Here is a 20,898-nt window from a genome sequence, read left to right as displayed (position 1 = left end):
ATGTTGTTATAAACTTGAAAGAACAGGCATTATGTTGTTAACACTTAGTAATACACTTGGTAATGACTATACATTTACACAGTGTGCAGCCAATGTATTGTCTTTCTGTCTATCTGCCATTCTCTCTCTATATATATTTTTTTCTTAGTTTTTCCTCTCAACCTGTTTTTTTGTTTTTGTTTTGTTTCTCATTGTCTCACACACACACACACACACACACACACACACACACACACACACACACACACACACACACACACACACACACACACACACACACACACACACACACTCACTGTTCGGTAGACGAAGACACGCAATTGCTTTCCAGATATGGTCTCTAGCAGTTGTCCATTGTAGAGTTCACTCAATGTATGTTTTAACTTCAGGATGTGGTTCTCTAGGATCACCTTGAGCATACTCTGGTCTATAGACATCACCTCATCTGGAACACAAAGGGGACATACTGTATATACACTTATTGATACTCATTCTAGGTTTTTTTATTAACATTTCTCAGAATTTAAAGATCTAGGCTTGAACTTAGAGCCAGAGGAGTTCCTAGTACATTTCCATTGTGTTTCCCTAGACCAAAACAGGGTTTATTCAACAACTCTAAACCTAGTGCTTAAATTACAGGCTGAAATTGCTGGGCGTAGGTTCTTAGGCTTCAAGCTTTCAGTCAAAAAGAGTCTGTTATGTGCTATGTAGGTTAAGGGGAGCCAATAGCGTGTACTCACCAGAGAATGCAGGTTTGGGGGGGAGCCAATAGCGTGTACTCACCAGAGAAAGCAGGTTTGAGGGGAGCCAATAGCGTGTACTCACCAGAGAAAGCAGAGTTGAGGGGAGCCAATAGCGTGTATTCACCAGAGAAAGCAGAGTTGAGGGGAGCCAATAGCGTGTATTCACCAGAGAAAGCAGGGTTGAGGGGAGCCAATAGCGTGTATTCACCAGAGAAAGCAGGGTTGAGGGGAGCCAATAGCGTGTACTCACCAGATAAAGCAGGATTGAGGGGAGCCAATAGCGTGTACTCACCAGAGAAAGCAGGTTTGAGGGGAGCCAATAGCGTCTACTCATCAGATAAAGCAGGATTGAGGGGAGCCAATAGCGTGTACTCACCAGAGAAAGCAGGATTGAGGGGAGCCAATAGCGTGTACTCACCAGAGAATGCAGGGTTGAGAGGAGCCAATAGCGTGTACTCTGTCTCTGGCTTCATGGCAGCTGATAGGCCGAGCTCTGACACCATGTCACTGAAGGTGCTCTGGGATTCACCAACCAGCTCCATCACCTCCTTGGCTTGAAGTGGAACAACACACACACATAAACTTCAGGTAGAACATCAACAACAATAACACACACACACTTGCACATAAACAACAACATCAACAACAACACACTCTAAAACCTAAAGAGCAACCAGCTGCATCACTTCCTTGGCTTGCTAATAAAGCATTACCACAAGCTTACAGGTGTCCATTTTAGCCCCTAAACCCTTGTCCAGGTCTCTCTGGAATGAACACTAAACCCTTATAAAGGTCTCTCTGGAATGAACACTAAACCCTTATAAAGGTCTGTCTGGAATGAACCCTAAACCCTTACCCAGGTCTCTCTGGAATGAACCCTAAACCCTTACCCAGGTCTCTCTGGAATGAACCCTAAACCCTTACCCAGGTCTCTCTGGAATGAACCCTAAACCCTTACCCAGGTCTCTTTGGAATGAACACTAAACCCTTATAAAGGTCTCTCTGGAAAAATAGTTTTTTTTATCTCAATGAGACATAGTTAAATAAAGGTTAATTTATCTCAAAGAGACTCTAACATAGTTAAATAAAGGTTAATTTATCTCAACGAGACTCTAACAGTTAAATAAAGGTTAATTTATCTCAATGAGACTCTAACATAGTTAAATAAAGGTTAATTTATCTCAATGAGACTCTAACAGTTAAATAAAGGTTAATTTATCTCAACGAGACTCTAACATAGTTAAATAAAGGTTAATTTATCTCAACGAGACTCTAACATAGTTAAATAAAGGTTAATTTATCTCAACGAGACTCTAACAGTTAAATAAAGGTTAATTTATCTCAATGAGACTCTAACATAGTTAAATAAAGGTTAATTTATCTCAACGAGACTCTAACATAGTTAAATAAAGGTTAATTTATCTCAACGAGACTCTAACATAGTTAAATAAAGGTTAATTTATCTCAATGAGACTCTAACATAGTTAAATAAAGGTTAATTTATCTCAACGAGACTCTAACATAGTTAAATAAAGGTTAATTTATCTCAACGAGACTCTAACATAGTAAAATAAAGGTTAATTTATCTCAATGAGACTCTAACATAGTTAAATAAAGGTTAATTTATCTCAACGAGACTCTAACATAGTTAAATAAAGGTTAATTTATCTCAACGAGACTCTAACATAGTTAAATAAAGGTTAATTTATCTCAACGAGACTCTAACATAGTTAAATAAAGGTTAATTTATCTCAATGAGACTCTAACATAGTTAAATAAAGGTTAATTTATCTCAATGAGACTCTAACATAGTAAAATAAAGGTTAATTTATCTCAATGAGACTCTAACATAGTTAAATAAAGGTTAATTTATCTCAACGAGACTCTAACATAGTTAAATAAAGGTTACTTTATCTCAACGAGACTCTAACATAGTTAAATAAAGGTTAATTTATCTCAACGAGACTCTAACATAGTTAAATAAAGGTTAATTTATCTCAATGAGACTCTAACATAGTTAAATAAAGGTTAATTTATCTCAATGAGACTCTAACATAGTTAAATAAAGGTTAATTTATCTCAATGAGACTCTAACATAGTTAAATAAAGGTTAACAAAAAAGCCTGGACTTGTATACTGTTACCAAAAAATATAAACGCAACAATTTCAACGATTTTACTGAGTTTATTTTATTTATTTATTTATTTTATTTAATTAAAAAAAAAATGTATCCATTATTTTACCAGGTAAGTTGACTGAGAACACGTTCTCATTTGCAGCAACAACCTGGGGAATAGTTACAGGGGAGAGGAGGGGGAGTTACAGTACATAAAAGGAAATCAGTCAATTGAAATGGATTTATTAGACCCTAATCTATGGCTTTCACATGACTGGGCAGGGGCTCAGCCATGGAGCGCCTGGGATGGCATAGGCCCACCCACTTGGGAGCCAGGCCCAGCAAATCAGAATGAGTTTTTTTCCCCACAAAAGGGCTTTATTACAGACAGAAATACTCCTCAGTTTCATCAGCTTTCCGGGTGGCTGGTCTCAGACGAATCTCTAGCAACAGCTCTGAAGGACATTCCTACAGTCAGCATGTCAATTGCACGCTCGTTCAAAACTCTGTGGCATTGTGTTGTGTGACAAAACCACACATTTTAGAGTGGCCTTTTATAGTCCCCAGCACAAGGTGCACCTGTGTAATGATCAAGCTGTTGAATCATCTTTTTGTTATTCCACACCTGTCAGGTGGATGGTTTATCTTGGCAAAGGAGAAATGCTTACTAACAGGGATGTAAACAAATCCATTCATATCCAAGAGAAATTACTTCTGCTGCAGACAGAAGAGGGACTGGCCACGCCTCAGATTCTGGTTCCTCTCTAGGTCTCTTCCTAGGTTCCTGCCTTCCAGGGACTTTTTTTCCTAGCCACTGTAATTCTGCATCATTGCTTTGCTTGATCTTTAGGGCTTTAGGCTGAGTGTCTGTAAAGCAGTTTGTGACAGACAAGTGCTGATGTAAAAAAAGGCTTTTTTAAATACATTTGATTGATTGATTAATTGAGTTAGGGGTTGGCTTTTAGATTAGGCAACGTTTCTGGAATCTCTTTCAGTGTCTCACTATGAAGGCCTACTACATGGATTTAAAGGTTATCGTCACGGAAATAAGATCTTACCTGAGTCAGGTATGAGGACCTTGTCGATGAGGTGGATGACTCCGTTGGAGGTGACAATGTCTTTTTTCAGGACCATCTTGATACCGTTGACCGTCAGGCTGTCTCCGTCACAGCCAATCTCAATGGTGCTGCCCTCCGCTGTCTCGTACACAGACCCAGCCATGATGGCCTCAGAGCACTGCACACTGTTTAACAGGTGGTAGTTCACCAGTGCTATGGGAAAGAGAGAGAGAGGGAGAGGGAGTAGGAGTAGGATTAGGAGTAGGAGTGGGAGAGGAGAGGAGAGGAGAGGAGAGGAGAGAGGTGGAAAGGAGGAATAGGGTTATAACTTTTTGACACTTTTTCTGATATTACATTTAGCAGGGACTACCTCATAATCAGAACACAAGTGAGATAAAAATAGCATGCAAGGAGTTTTAATTTGACTTTGGCAGCGCATGGCCGGACAAACCAAGTCTCTGACCTTGGGAAGGAACATTTTAAAGGCCATCTTCTTGGCATCAGAGAGAAAATGTTGCAGTTTTCAAGCCTATTTCCTGCAATTCTACACATTTTGGCATGTGAGTGATTTGGGTTGTTGTTGCAGCTTTAAAGCTAATATGTGACCCGATTCAGGAAACTACGTGTATGTTGCAAGTCACGACTTCACAGGAGATTCGCTTGAACGTAAAAACATTTTTTGGGATCAAAATATGTTTTTTGGCAGAAATGCTTTCTCGAACATGTGAACTTTCGTGTGCCTTAATAACACACGTCTATTGTTGTTGTTGTTTAACTAGCTAAAGTTAGCTGGCTGGCTCGTTAGCTAACGTTACGTGACGTATGTGATCTTAAATGTTGTTTACCTAGCTAGGTTCATTGTTTACCTAGCTAGGTACATTGTTTACCTAGCTAGGTTCATTGTTTACCTAGCTAGCTAGCTACATGTCATAAGCTAAAGTGTACAGTTAGCTAGCTAGCTAACGTTAGCTGGCTGGCTCCCTAGCGAACGTTTTTATTCATTTCCCAGAGCTGTTTGCTTTTCTAGTTAGAGCCTAATGTTAGGCATTGTTGGCACTTTGTTCATTGTTGTTTTACTAGCTAATGTTAGCTAGCTGGCTGGCTTGTTAGCCAACGTTATGTGACGTGTGTACAACACCCATTGAATATGGCCGGTGTCAGTAAACGTCTGCAAAAATGTGTAATGAAATTGTTGCCAGCAGAGCTGGTTAGGCTGTTTTCATGTTATCCAGAGGTAAACAAATCATCGGCCACAGCATCAAGGGTGTGCTCTGAACGCTCCGAGAGCAAAACGAGATGGGTGGGGCTAAAGCTTAAGAGGGTGTGAACGATGCTGAATGGGTGTAGACAAAGAGGAGACCTTCACTTGATACCAAAACATTCAAAGGCCATTTTCTCAAAAGAGAGTTTACAAGTTGATAGACTTTCAAAGCAGAATTACTTTCCCATTGCTCCACAAATACAGTGTATAACATACCATTTTCTAGCTCTGAGTCTCTACTTTTATCCAATGTAAAAAATAAAAAAAAAACATTTCACATTTTGCTACATAAAACAGAATCCATGTGCTGAGTCACATCATATCCTGTAATTCTCTTCTTTTATGAGGCAGAAAGAAAACAGTTTTAAAGCTTCAATTACAGTGAAACAATGTATAATTTGTGGAGTATTGTGGAAACCAATATCCCTGTGAGGCCCATGTTGCCCAGGGTTAACAACATACATTGGAGATTAATAATATATAATTGTATCGTATTAAAACCCTCTAAAATTATTCCACGGATCCCTTGGGCCAATTTCATGTGTTGTTGTTAGTAATATTCCTTAAAAAATTCAAGAAAATAATTCTAATATATATATATATATAAATATATATATACACACACTACTGTTCAGAAGTTTGGGGTCACTTAGAAATGTCCTTGTTTTTGAAAGAAAAGCAAAAAAATGTGTCCATTAAAATAAAATCAAATTAATCTGAAATACAGTGTAGGCATTGTTAATGTTGTAAATGACTATTGTAGCTGGAAAAGGCGTACAGAGGCCCATTATCAGCAACCATCACTCCTCTTTTCCAATGGCACGTTGTGTTAGCTAATGCAAGTGTATCATTTTAAAAGGCTAATTGATCATTAGAAAACCATTTTACAGTTATTTAAAGTGAATTTGTAGTCATTATTCAAACCGATAGAGTCACTGGGACTCTGTAGGGGGTCACGATTTGAGTTGTAATAGCTTGAAAATGTTGAGAGGCCTTTTTAAGATCTGTAGGACAGGACAGGACAGGACACTATGACTGTGTGAAAATACGGGCCAAGGTCAGACCAGACCAGGACAGTCAGTCTGTTCAGGATGTTCCGTTTGGCCAGTGGTTGGTTGGTTGTTCCACAAGGTGACATCATAAGCTCTGGTTTCTCTCAGATTTGAACAGCTCTAACAATAAATAGGTGATTGTTTGAGAGAGAGAGACAGAGAGAGAGACAGAGAGAGAGACAGAGAGAGAGACAGAGAGAGACAGAGAGAGACAGAGAGAGAGAGAGAGAGAGAGAGAGAGAGAGAGGAGAGAGAGAGACAGAGAGAGAGAGAGACAGAGAGAGACAGAGAGAGACAGAGAGAGACAGAGAGAGACAGAGACAGAGACAGAGACAGAGAGAGAGAGAGAGAGAGAGAGAGAGAGAGAGAGAGAGAGAGAGAGAGAGAGAGAGACCAGCCTTGATCTTATTCTTCCTCTGGGGGATGATTCCATTCCAGAATACCAGTAACTTCCCCACATCCCTTCCCTCTGATACTCAGATTGGAATGGGGCCGTTGCCTGATGGCTTGCGCCCTGTAGGCCCTGGCAACCCAATTATTGTCTGGGAGCTGTGATCTCTGCTGCTGATCAGATCACAAAGGAACAGTCTGTCTGAGTTCACTTGGAGACCCATGGTGTTTTGCTAGTTGGATGGAGCTGCCAGCAATGAAACTGCAGTGAAACTTTATGCTAAATTAGCAGGTTCTGTTTCAATTATGCTACACCTCAAGATCTGCACACACACACACACACACACACACACACACACACACACACACACACACACACACACACACACACACACACACACACACACACACACACACACACACACACCACACACACACACACACACACACACACACACACACCAAGCGTCGGCCAGTCAGCCTCTCACATCACAGTGTGAGTGAATGTGACAAGCTGAAATGTGTCCATGATCTAAGAGTCCTCACTTCTGTCTTCCAGGACATATTTAGACAGTCCTGTCAACATTTAGATATGGGATTACAGACCAACTGTTAAACGGTTCAGGTATGCATCCCAGATGGAACCCTATTCCCTGTACAGTGCACTACTTTAGACCAGGGCCCTATGGCACCCTATTCCCTATATAGTGCACTATTTTAGACCAGGGCCCTATGGCACCCTATTCCCTAATATCGTGCACTACTTTCAACCAAAGCCAGAAGGGCTCTACTGTATATAGGGGATAGGATGCCAGTTGGGATGCAACCCATTTGTCTGGGGAGAGCTGGCACTGAGACTAGCAGACCCAGTCTCTATTACAGGCCTAACAATCCTGACAAACCCACAGACCTCACAGAGCAATGAGGACATTATGACTGTTACCCAACACACACCACGGTGCTGACATAGTCAGAGAGAGAGAGAGAGAGATACACTCCCCAATGACACCCCGTTTTCTATATAGTGCACTTCTTTTGACCAGAGCCCTATGATTTATGGTTATAAGTAGTGCACTGTATAGGTAATAAGGGGTTCCATTTGGGATGCGGACAGAGAAAGACAGGCTCCAGCCCTTCTTGACTTTGGACAGCTTGCCCACCCGTCTGTGGTTAGCATCATTGTTTGCGAACTGTCTAAGAATCTAAGGCTGATGTGGTAAGTTTGTGTGTGTGTGCACAGTGATCTGGCAATCTGTATATGGACACAACAAAGGCACTACATGCTAACAGTTAGCGCTGGCTAACCAGTGACTGAGCGGCAAGCACAGAGTGGAGATGAGCATTTTTCCAACGTATGAGTGTGTGCTCCTGTGAGTGCTCCTGTGTGTGCTCCTGTGTGTGCTCCTGTGTGTGCTCCTGTGTGTGCTCCTGTGTGTGCTCCTGTGAGTGCTCCTGTGAGTGCTCCTGTGTGTGCTCCTGTGAGTGCTCCTGTGAGTGCTCCTGTGTGTGCTCCTGTGTGTGCTCCTGTGTGTGCTCCTGTGAGTGCTCCTGTGTGTGCTCCTGTGTGTGCTCCTGTGTGTGCTCCTGTGAGTGCTCCTGTGAGTGCTCCTGTGTGTGCTCCTGTGTGTGCTCCTGTGAGTGCTCCTGTGTGTGCTCCTGTGTGTGCTCCTGTGTGTGTCTCTGGGGATCCTGTGTGTGCTCCTGTGTGTGCTCCTGTGTGTGCTCCTGTGAGTGCTCCTGTGAGTGCTCCTGTGTGTGCTCCTGTGAGTGCTCCTGTGTGTGTTCCTGTGAGTGCTCCTGTGTGTGTCTCTGGAGATCTTGTGTGTGCTCCTGTGTGTGTCTCTGGAGATCTTGCTCCTGTATCTCCTCCTAACCCTAGCAGTCACTGTGAATACAGGTTTCAGGGTGGTTAAACTGTTGGATAGCCTAACTCTGGCTGGATTCCAATAGGAATTACAAATCAATTTGCAAGCCAGCATAATGTAACTTGCAGATAGGGTGTCAAAATGTAGTATATTTCCCAGGTTTTCTAGAAATCCTTTTTGGAAAATCCCTCAACCAGGATTAAAAAATATATATTTATCTGGGAATTTTGGGAAAGTTTGTGGAATTTTGAACTTTACTTGCAGGCCTGATGAGGCCTGTAAACCATGAGATGCAGGCCACTGAGTTAGGGTAAACCATGAGTTTCAGACCATTGAGTTAGGGTAAAACTGAGTTAGGGTTTAACTGAGTTAGGGTAAAACTGAGTTAGGGTTTAACTGAGTTAGGGTTTAACTGAGTTAGGGTTTAACTGAGTTAGGGTAAAACTGAGTTAGGGTAAAACTAAGTTAGGGTAAAACTGAGTTAGGATTAAGCTGAGTTAGGGTTTAACTGAGTTAGGGTAAAACTGAGTTAGGGTTTAACTGAGTTAGGGTTTAACTGAGTTAGGGTTAAGCTGAGTTAGGGTTTAACTGAGTTAGGGTTTAACTGAGTTAGGGTTAAGCTGAGTTAGGGTAAAGCTGAGTTAGGGTAAAGCTGAGTTAGGGTTAAGCTGAGTTAGGGTTTAACTGAGTTAGGGTAAAGCTGAGTTAGGGTTAAGCTGAGTTAGGGTAAAGCTGAGTTAGGGTTAAGCTGAGTTAGGGTTTAACTGAGTTAGGGTTAAGCTGAGTTAGGGTAAAGCTGAGTTAGGGTTTAACTGAGTTAGGGTTAAGCTGAGTTAGGGTTTAACTGAGTTAGGGTAAAGCTGAGTTAGGGTTAAGCTGAGTTAGGGTAAAACTGAGTTAGGGTTAAGCTGAGTTAGGGTAAAACTGAGTTAGGGTTTAACTGAGTTAGGGTAAAACTGAAGTAGGGTTAAGCTGAGTTAGGGTTTAACTGAGTTAGGGTAAAACTGAGTTAGGGTTTAACTGAGTTAGGGTTTAACTGAGTTAGGGTTAAGCTGAGTTAGGGTTTAACTGAGTTAGGGTTTAACTGAGTTAGGGTTAAGCTGAGTTAGGGTAAAGCTGAGTTAGGGTAAAGCTGAGTTAGGGTTAAGTTGAGTTAGGGTTTAACTGAGTTAGGGTAAAGCTGAGTTAGGGTTAAGCTGAGTTAGGGTAAAGCTGAGTTAGGGTTAAGCTGAGTTAGGGTTAAGCTGAGTTAGGGTAAAGCTGAGTTAGGGTTAAGCTGAGTTAGGGTTAAGCTGAGTTAGGGTAAAGCTGAGTTAGGGTTAAGCTGAGTTAGGGTTTAACTGAGTTAGGGTTAAGCTGAGTTAGGGTAAAGCTGAGTTAGGGTTTAACTGAGTTAGGGTTAAGCTGAGTTAGGGTTTAACTGAGTTAGGGTAAAGCTGAGTTAGGGTTAAGCTGAGTTAGGGTTAAGCTGAGTTAGGGTAAAGCTGAGTTAGGGTTAAGCTGAGTTAGGGTTTAACTGAGTTAGGGTTAAGCTGAGTTAGGGTAAAGCTGAGTTAGGGTTTAACTGAGTTAGGGTTAAGCTGAGTTAGGGTTTAACTGAGTTAGGGTAAAGCTGAGTTAGGGTTAAGCTGAGTTAGGGTAAAACTGAGTTAGGGTAAAACTGAGTTAGGGTTAAGCTGAGTTAGGGTAAAACTGAGTTAGGGTTTAACTGAGTTAGGGTAAAACTGAAGTAGGGTTTAACTGAGTTAGGGTAAAACTGAGTTAGGGTAAAGCTGAGTTAGAGTTAAGCTGAGTTAGGGTTTAACTGAGTTAGGGTAAAGCTGAGTTAGGGTTAAGCTGAGTTAGGGTTTAACTGAGTTAGGGTTAAGCTGAGTTAGGGTAAAACTGAGTTAGGGTAAAACTGAAGTAGGGTAAAGCTGAGTTAGGGTAAAACTGAGTTAGGGTTTAACTGAGTTAGGGTAAAACTGAGTTAGGGTTAAGCTGAGTTAGGGTTTAACTGAGTTAGGGTAAAACTGAGTTAGGGTTAAGCTGAGTTAGGGTTAAGCTGAGTTAGGGTAAAGCTGAGTTAGGGTTTAACTGAGTTAGGGTTAAGCTGAGTTAGGGTTTAACTGAGTTAGGGTTAAGCTGAGTTAGGGTTAAGCTGAGTTAGGGTAAAACTGAGTTAGGGTAAAACTGAGTTAGGGTTAAGCTGAGTTAGGGTAAAACTGAGTTAGGGTTAAGCTGAGTTAGGGTTAAGCTTATGAGATATGTATTGTATTGTCATAAAGAGTTTAATTATGATGATAACATTCACATAGGAACTCACTTCGTGAATGCATATGACTGAAAAAATAAATAATTCAATAACCATGTCTTTGTCAGTAACAACTACAGGCATGGGCGGTATGTCTACAATTCACTCAAAAAGGCAAGGCACACTGGAAAATTATATTGGATGCATTACTCAACATTTTCAAGCTATTACACAACTCAAATCATGACCCCCTACAGAGTCCCAGTGACTCTATCGGTTTGAATAATGACTACAAATTCACTTTAAATAACTGTGCTCAGATATATTAAGTGTAACTGGTTTCTTCAAAAGTTTTGGGTAGTGACAGCACATTGGGGTTTACAGTGTTGGCCATAGGTCATTGGTTCATTGTTTATCAAGGTTCAATGTTCAGTTTATTTTTATCATATGAAAATAAATGTTCATTCTTACAAATGACCTTGCCATTAAAGACTGAAAACGTAAAAAACTCCTGCCAAGTGTGATGGTTATAGTTAATATGGCCATAGGTGAATGGTTACAGGTGACCTGGCCGTAGGTGATTGGTTACTATTAATAACCTGGACATAGGTGATTTGTTATTGGTCATCTGGCCGAAGGTGATTGGTTACTGGTAACCTGTCCAGAAGTGATTGTTTTTTGTTCATCTGGTCATAGGTGATTTGTTATTGACAAACTGGCCATACAGTGCCTTCGCAAAGTATTCAGACTCCTTGACTTATTCCATATTTTGTTACGTTACAGCCTTATTCTAAAACGTTTTAAATAGCTTCTTTCCCCTCATCAATCTACACACAATACCCCATAATGACAAAGCAAAAACAGGTTTTTAGAAATGTTTGCTAATTTATTAAAATAATAAAAACTGTATTCAGTATTCAGACCCTTTACTAAGTACTTTGTTGAAGCACCTTTGGCAGCGATTACAGCATCGAGTCTTCTTGGGTATGACGCTACAAGCTTGGCACACCTGTATTCGGGGAGTTTCCCCCATTCTTCTCTGCAGATCCTCTCAAGCTCTGTCGGGTTGGATGGGGAGCGTCGCTGCACTGCTATTTCAGATCTTTCCAGAGATGTTTGATTGGGTTCAAGTCTGGGCTCTGGCTGGACCACTCAAGGACATTCAGAGACTTGTCCCGAAGCCACTCCTGTGTTGTCTTGGCTGTGTGTTTAGGGTCGTTGTCCTGTTGGAAGGTGAACCTTCGCCCCAGTCTGAGGTCCTGAGTGCTCTGGAGCAGGTTTTCATCAAGGAGCTTTCTGTACTTTGCTCCTTTCATCTCTGCCTCGATCCTGACTAGTCTCCCAGTCCCTGCCGCTGAAAAACATTCCCACAGCATGATGCTGCCACCACCATGCTTCACCATAGGGATGGTGCCAAGTTTCCTCCAGACGTGACGCTTGGCATTCAGGCTAAAGAGTTCAATCTTGGTTTCATCAGACCAGAGAATCTTGTTTCTCATGGTCTGAGAGTCTTTAGGTGCCTTTTGGCAAACTCCAAGCGGGCTGTCATGTGCCTTTTACTGAGGAATGGATCCTGTTTGCCCACTCTACCATAAAGGCCTGATTGGTAGAGTGCTGCAGAGATGGTTGTCCTTCTGGAAGGTTCTCCCATCTCCACAGAGGAACTCTAGAACTCTGTCAGTGACATTTTTTACATTTACATTTTAGTCATTTAGCAGACACTCTTATCCAGAGTGACTTACAGTAGTGAATGCATACATTTCATACATTTTTTTTTTTTTTTTTTCTGTGCTGGCCCCCCATGGGAATCGAACCCACAACCCTGGTGTTGCAAACACCATGCTCTACCAACTGAGCTACAGGGAAGGTTATCAGGTTCTTGGTCACCTCCCTGACCAAGGCCCTTCTCCCACGATTGCTCAGTTTGGCAGACTCTTTAGGAAGAGTCTTGGTGGTTCCAAACATCTTACATTTAAGAATGATGGAGGCCACTGTGTTCTTGGGAACCTTCAATGCCGCAGAAATATTCCGGTACCCTTCCCCAGATCTGTGCCTTGAAACAATCCTGTCTCGGAGCTCTACGGACAATTCCTTCGACCTCATGAATTGGTTTTTGCTCTGACATATACTGTCAATTGTGTGACCTTATATAGAAAGGTGTGTTTCTTTCCAAATCATGCCCAATCAATTGACCTTTCCACAGGTGGACTCCAATCAAGTTGTAGAAACATCTCAAGGATGATCAATGGTAACAGGATGCACCTGAGCTCAATTTCGAGTCTCATAGCAAAGGGTCTGAATACTTATGTAAATAAGGTATTTATGTTAAAATATTTTAATAAATGTGCAAACATTTCTAAAATCCTGTTTTCCATTTGTTATTATGAGGTATTGTGTGTAGATATCTGAAGATTTGTAATTTTTTTCTCCATTTTAGAACAAGGCTGTAACGTAACAAAATATGGAAAAATGTATGGGTTTTGAATACTTTCCGAAGACACTGTAGGATTAGTGGTTATTGGTATTCTGATTGGCTACCTCCGATGACTGCCTTGTCTCCCATGATGCGTTCCAGGAAGCTGGCCCCGAGGTTCTCCATGGCCTCGTTGGTGGGAGCAAACAGGGTGAAGTGACCTGGCTGGCCCATTTTATCCATCACACCTGAGGCCAAGGCTACAGCCTGCGGGAGAGGACAGGAGACTTAGTACTGTACTACTTCTAATACTATCCCCACTTCTACTCCTACAACAGTTTCCCCATCCCATCTGAGACCTTCTGGATGCGTTTACACAGGAATCCCAGTTCTGATCTTTTGTGAAGAGTTAGTGAAGGTAGAAAACCTCTCTGGTCAGATTAATACTAGCTACTGTCATATTGTGGTCACATTACAGTAAGAGATTACAGTCAGGTATGCATGCTGAAGGAAGAGAGACAGATTACAGTCAGGTCAGCATGCTGAAGGAAGAGAGACAGATTACAGTCAGGTATGCATGCTGAAGGAAGAGAGACAGATTACAGTCAGGTATGCATGCTGAAGGAAGAGAGACGGATTACAGTCAGGTACGTACGCTGAAGGATGAGAGGTCTTCGTTGACCTCCAGGATATCCTTGATAGTGTTGCCCACAGCGGTGATGACACGGTCGATGACATGTACCACCCCATTGGTCGAAACCTGGTTACCATGGATAATCCTGGCACAGTTCACTGTGACGATCTGCAGAGGAATTGAGGTGATTGGTTAATTGGGATGATTGATTGAATCATTCATCCTCTGAAAATAACAATGATATAAAGTGATTGATGTGAGGTAAAATAAACATGCCTGTGATTTAGGGCTAGGTAGGGGTTGACAGAATAAATACAACTAGGCCAAGAGTCTAGTGATAAGAGCTAGCTAGGGGTTAACTACATACAGAGGCGTCATGCATATAGGGAATGTGCCCCCTCAGATTTGTTCTGTTTAATAAAAAAATCAGATGTCAAATGAATTACTAAACGTAATTTTTAAGCCCATGTTTTATCGTAATTATTTATAAAAAAGATCTGCCAGCGGTATTTTGCAGAGGGGGCACACTGACTGAACCAGTCAATAAGTACTGAATAAGACTCACATTCCTTTCAATCTTTTACGTGGATTTTAGTAGAGATGCAGCGAAGAACATTTTGTTTCTCAAAAAAAAATAACAATAACCACGCATAAAAATATGAATTATGATGCTATGATACTGTATGTGCCTGTATTGATGATGTGTGTTATGATTCCAATGTAATATGTTGTAATTTTGATGTAATATCCTAGGTATGTTAGCGCAGTATATTGAGATGTGTGATTTACAACAGTCAGAATGACACCCTTATTAAAATGAATATTTTACAGGTAAACCGTATTTTCACGCCAACCAGTAGCCTATAGTGTACTGTAAAATTACAGGGCATTTTTAGCAGTTCAGTTACCTGTAAATTGCCATAAAAAAACGGTACCAAAAATGTAAGTACAAGTATTTCTTACCGTAAAATATTTTACGGTAACATACTGCACTTTTTATTTATGGTACCTTTTTTTCATACAGGTGACTGGCTATCAGTAAGTTACATTAAACTGACAGATTTTTATGGGGATTTTTTTATTATGCGAATTCGATTTCATCGACCTTACACGGATCCCAAAACCGGCTGTTCGCGTGCGCCATTGTGCGCAATCATGCATAAATATATTTTGTCCCCCTACACCAAACGCGATCACGACACGCAAATATCAAAACAAACTCTGAACCAATGACATTAATTTGGGGACAGGTCGAAAAGCATTAAACATGTATGGCAATTTAGCTAGTTAGCTTGCACTTACTAGCTAATTTGTCCTATTTAGCTAGCTTGCTGTTGCTAGCTAATTTGTCCTGGGATATAAACATTGAGTTGTTATTTTACCTGAAATTCACAAGGTCCTCTACTCCGACAATTAATCCACACATAAAACGGTCAACCGAATCGTTTCTAGTCATCTCTCCTCCTTCCAGGCTTTTTCATTGTTTAATTTATTTGGTGATTGGCATCTAAACTTTCATAGTATTACCTCGACAACCGGCAACAATTCGTCTTTCAATCACCCACGTGGGTATAACCAATGAGGAGATGGCACGTGGGTACCTGCTTCTATAAACCAATGAGGAGATGGGAGAGGCAGGACTTGCAGCGCGATCTGCGTCAGAAATAGAACTGACTTCTATTTTGCCCTTGACAACGCAGACACTCATTGACGCGCACGAGCAGTGTGGGTGCAATAATTGAATAACATAGATTCCTACATTTATTTTGCAATGCTCCCGCACACGACGCGAGCAATGTAGTCAGGGTTTTAGGGGGTTAAAAACAACAAGACATTTTTACAGTGTACATATCTACCTCAACTACCTCGTTCCCCTGCATATTGACTCAGTACTGGTAATCCCGTGTATCAGTGTTTAACTTTTCTATTATTTCTCTATTTTCTTTCTCTCTACATTGTTGGGAAGGACCCGTAAGTAATCATTTCACTGTTAGTCTACACCTGTTGTTTACGAAACATGTGACAAATAACATTTGATTTGACTTGATTTTGAATGAATTTAAGTTAAGGGTTTACTACGTACCCCATTGGAGTAGTGATTGATGTAGAGTCCCATGTTGTTGTACATGGAGGTGATATACATGTCGTTCTTCAGATCTTTCGTTAGCATGCGTCGGTTGACCATGTGGTAGTGCAGGGCGTTGTACAGCTCGACGTTCACATTGCTCACCAAGGCACTACGCACCTCCTGGAGATAGGAGGAACAGGAGAGAGTTAGCGCAAGAGAGCGAGACCAGCAGAGCTATAACTGTCTAAGCAGCTTCATCTGAAATATACTAATTAACCAACGAATGAACAAACTAACTAAAAAAAAAAATTAGCAAATTACAAACTACTGACTGACTGATTGAGTGACTGACTTCAGTTACTTCTACTTACAGGGTCCAGCAGGTCCCAGGCTTCGTTGCTAGGGGTGAACATGGTGAATGATCCCTTCCCTTCGATCTCCTCCCTCAGTTTAGAGAGGTCAGAATACTCCTGGGTGGTACTAGCCTTCACCAGGCCCAATGTGCCGTACACATGGTCTATAGGAGCCACTGTAGGGGAGAGAGGGTAGACAGAAGATACTGCTTAGGCTACTATGTTTTTGAAGTCCTGGGACATCCTCACCTTCACCAGGTGCAAGGTGCCATATATTTATGAGCCACTGTGGATGGCAGTCACGGTCAACAATATTGTCTATCAATCTTTTGATTTATTTGTTAAATGGTAGAGCAGAGGGAAGATAATATTACAATGGTTCTAGGTAAGAATGACTTACTGTATTTGTATTTGTATTTATTATGGATCCCCATTAGCTGCTGCTTTCTGGGGTCCAGCGAAATTAAGGCAGTTTTTATACAATTTTAAAAACATTACAATACATTCATAGATTTCACAACACACTGTGTGCCCTCAGGCCAATACTATTATAGTTGCTATAGAGTTATTATAGTTACTGTTGAGTTATTATAGAGTTATAGAGTTATTATAGAGTTATTATAGAGTTAGAGTTATAATAGTCACTATAGAGTTATTATAGAGTTATAGAGTTATCATAGAGTTATAGAGTTATTATAGAGTTATTATAGAGGTAGAGTTATTATAGTTTGAGTTATTATAGAGTTATTATAGAGGTATAGAGTTATCATAGAGTTATAGAGTTATTATAGAGTTAGAGTTATTATAGAGTTATAGAGTTAGCATAGAGTTATAGTGTTATTATAGAGTTATTATAGAGGTAGAGTTATTATAGTTTGAGTTATTATAGAGTTATTATAGAGTTATAGAGTTAGCATAGCGTTATAGTGTTATTATAGAGTTATAGTTATCATGGAGGTAGAGTTATTACAGTTAGAGTTATTATAGAGTTATTATAGAGTTATAGAGTTATTATAGAGTTATCGAGTTATCATAGAGTTAGAGTTATCATATAGTTAGAGTTATTATAGTTAGAGTTATTATAGAGTTATTATAGAGTTATAGTTATCATAGAGGTAGAGTTATTACAGTTAGAGTTATTATAGAGTTATTATAGAGTTATAGAGTTATTATAGAGTTATAGAGTTATCATAGAGTTAGAGTTATCATATAGTTAGAGTTACTATAGTTAGAGTAATTATAGAGTTATTATAGAGTTATAGTTATCATAGAGTTAGAGTTATTATAGAGTTATAGAGTTATTATAGAGTTATAGAGTTATCATAGAGTTAAATAGTTATTATAGAGTTATAGAGTTATCATAGAGTTATAGAGTTATTATAGAGTTATTATAGAGGTAGAGTTATTATAGTTTGAGTTATTATAGAGTTATAATAGAGTTAGAGTTATAATAGAGTTATAATAGAGTTAGAGTTATAGTAAAGTTATTATAGAGTTATAATAGAGTTATAATATAGTTAGACTTATTATAGAGTTATAATAGAGTTATTATAGAGTTATACAGTAATTATAGAGTTATTATAGAGTTTTAATAGAGTTGTAATAGAGTTATAATAGAGTTAGTTATTATAGAGTTATCATAGAGTTATAATAGAGTTATAATAGAGTTAGAGTTATAATAGAGTTATAATAGAGTTAGAGTTATAATAGTCACTATAGAGTTATTATAGAGTTACAGTTATGATAGTTGCTATAGAGTTATTATATTCGCTGTAGAGTAATTATAGTTGCTGTAGAGTTATCATAGTGTTAGAGTTATTATAGAGTTAGAGTTATTATAGTCGCTATAGAGCTATTATAAAGTTATAGAGTTATTGTAGTCGCTATGGAGTTATTATAGTCGCTATAGAGTTATTATAGTCACTGTAGAGTTATCATCGAGCTAGAGTTATTATAGAGTTAGAGTTATTATAGTCGCTGTATAGTTATTGTAGAGTTAGAGTTATTATAGTTGCAGTAGAGTTATTATAGTAGCTGTAGAGTTATTATAGTCGCTGTAGAGTTATTATAGAGTTAGAGTTATTATAGTCGCTATAGAGCTATTATAAAGTTATAGAGTTATTGTAGTCGCTATAGAGTTATTATAGTCGCTGTAGAGTTATTATAGAGTTAGAGTTGTTATAGTTGCTACAGAGTTATTATAGAGATAGAGTTGTTATAGTCGCTATAGAGTTATTATAGAGATAGAGTTGTTATAGTTGCTATATAGTTATTATATTCACTGTATAGTTATTATAGAGTTATAAAGTTAATTTAGAGTTATTATAGTCACTATAGAGTTATTATAGAGTTATTAAAGTCGCTATAGAGTTATTACAGTATCTGTAGAGTTATTGTAGAGTTAGAGTTATTATAGTTGCTATAACATTATTATAGTCGCTGTAGAGTTACTATAGAGTTGTATAGTTGTTATAGGGTTAGAGTTATCATAGAGTTAGAGTTATTATAGTCGCTATAACATTATTATAGTCGCTGTAGAGTTACTATAGAGTTGTATAGTTGTTATAGGGTTAGAGTTATTATGGAGCTACTATAATTTCAAAAGAGTTATTATAGTCGCTGTATAGTTATTATAGAGATAGAGTTATTATAGAGTTATAGAGTTATTAGAGTTAGAGTTACTAAAGAGTTACTATAGAGTTATTATAGAGTTATTGTAGTCACTATAGATTTATTATAGTCGTTGTATAGTTATTATAGAGTTAGAGTTATTAAATAGAGTTATTATAGAGTTTTAATAGAGTTATAATAGAGTTAGAGTTATAATAGAGTTATTATAGAGTTAGAGTTATAATAGAGTTATAATTGAATTAGAGTTATTATAGAGTTATCATAGAGTTATAATAGATTTATAATAGAGTTATAGTTATTACAGAGTTGTTATAGAGTTATTATAGTCACTTTAGAGTTATTATAGTTGTAATATATTAATTATCGTTGCTATATAGTTATTATTGTTGCTATATAGTTATTATTGTGGCGATATAGTCATTACAGTGGCTATAGAGTTTTTATATTGGCTATATAGTTATTATAGTGGTTATGTTGTTTTTATAGTGGCTATATAGTTTTTATAGTGGCTATATAGTTATTATAGTGGCTATATAGTTATTATAGTGGCTATATAGTTATTATAGTGGCTATATAGTTATTATAGTGGCTATATAGTTTTTATAGTGGCTATATAGTTTTTATAGTGGCTATGTTGTTTTTATAGTGGCTATATAGTTATTATAGTGGCTATATAGTTATTATAGTGGCTATATAGTTTTTATAGTGGCTATATAGTTATTATAGTAGCTATGTTGTTTTTATAGTGGCTATATAGTTTTTATAGAGATATATAGGTATTATAGTGGCTATATAGTTGTTATAACGGCTATTTAGTTATTATAGTGGCTATAGAGTTATTATATTGCCTATAGAGTTTTTATAGAGTTATATAGTTATTATAGTGGCCATAGAGTTTTTATATAGTTGTTATAGAGTTATTATAGTCGCGATAAAGTTATAGTAGTTGCTGTATAGTTATTATAGTCGCTGTAGAGCTACTATAGCATTATAGAGGAAGCATGCATGATAGGGTGAAAGAGGTGGGAAGTGGGAGTGTGATGGGGATGAGGGTGACAGATGGAGGTGGGGAGTGGGAGTGTGATGGGGATGAGGGTGACAGATGGAGGTGGGGAGTGGGAGTGTGATGGGGATGAGGGTGACAGATAGAGGTGGGGAGTGGGAGTGTGATGGGGATGAGGGTGATAGAGGTGGGAAGTGGGAGTGTGTCGGGGATGAGGGAGACAGATAGAGGTGGGGAGTGGGAATGTGTCGGGGATGAGGGTGACAGATGGAGGTGGGGAGTGGGAGTGTGTCGGGGATGAGGGTGATAGAGGTGGGGAGTGGGAGTGTGTCGGGGATGAGGGTGACAGATAGAGGTGGGGAGTGGGAGTGTGTCGGGGATGAGGGTGACAGATGGAGGTGGGGAGTGGGAGTGTGATGGGGATGAGGGTGACAGATGGAGTGTGAGGATGAAAGTTAGGAGCTAGGATGAGAGTACACACCAGGGGCGAACTGGGACTAGAAATCGTCTCAGGCATTTCTGACGAACCAGCCCATTTTTTACCACTTGAGGCCCACCATTATTAGCCTGATAATGATCATGTTGTGCAAGAAACTCAAGACAGGCCCACAAGACAAAAAAATGGACCAGCCCATCTGGCTTTCACCCGAAATGCCAGATGGCCAGTCCGCCCCTGGTAGACACTTACCTGCAGGGCATCCTTTCATGCCTTCCAGCTTCATGTAGCCAGGACAACACTCATACAGAACCACCCTGGAGAAAAGACAAGACAGCAATTAGCTACGTGACAAGATAATAGAGAGAAGTAGTCCGTATCTAAGTTAGGCCTAATCATTACACTGGCCAAATCAATACAACATGGCAAAGAGTTTGGAAGATGAATAAGAGGAAGAAGACATCAAACAACAGGCATATTTCAAACAACACCATTACAAGCACTATGGCGTCAGCCTCAGAAATAGAAAAGTAGAACACACTGTAATTATTAAAGACAACTTTGGCGGACAACACAAAGTGAAACAAACAAATAACTTTTCAATTTAAGCTGTATTGGAGCTGAATGGGCTTTAGACCGAAG

The 20,898-nt window shown here is 39.3% G+C and overlaps 1 protein-coding gene across 1 annotated transcript; it reads right to left on the bottom strand.

Annotated features, from left to right (window-relative positions):
• Positions 1–202: 202 nt before the first annotated feature.
• On the bottom strand, positions 203–20,610 carry LOC115190929 (periostin-like; the record flags this gene model as incomplete). Its single annotated transcript, XM_029748965.1, has 8 exons — positions 20,509–20,610; positions 16,205–16,362; positions 15,849–16,013; positions 13,787–13,933; positions 13,257–13,398; positions 3,918–4,130; positions 1,162–1,296; positions 203–445 (listed from the first exon to the last, which is right to left on the bottom strand). Coding segments are annotated over exons 1-8 (1,237 nt in total), but the record flags the coding sequence as incomplete, so codon positions are not given.
• Between the last annotated feature and the right edge of the window lie 288 nt (positions 20,611–20,898).

The sequence above is a fragment of the Salmo trutta genome, unplaced genomic scaffold (assembly GCF_901001165.1).
Source record: "Salmo trutta unplaced genomic scaffold, fSalTru1.1, whole genome shotgun sequence".
Classification (NCBI taxonomy): Eukaryota; Metazoa; Chordata; class Actinopteri; order Salmoniformes; family Salmonidae; genus Salmo; species Salmo trutta.
This window is presented reverse-complemented; position numbering and strand designations above follow the sequence as displayed.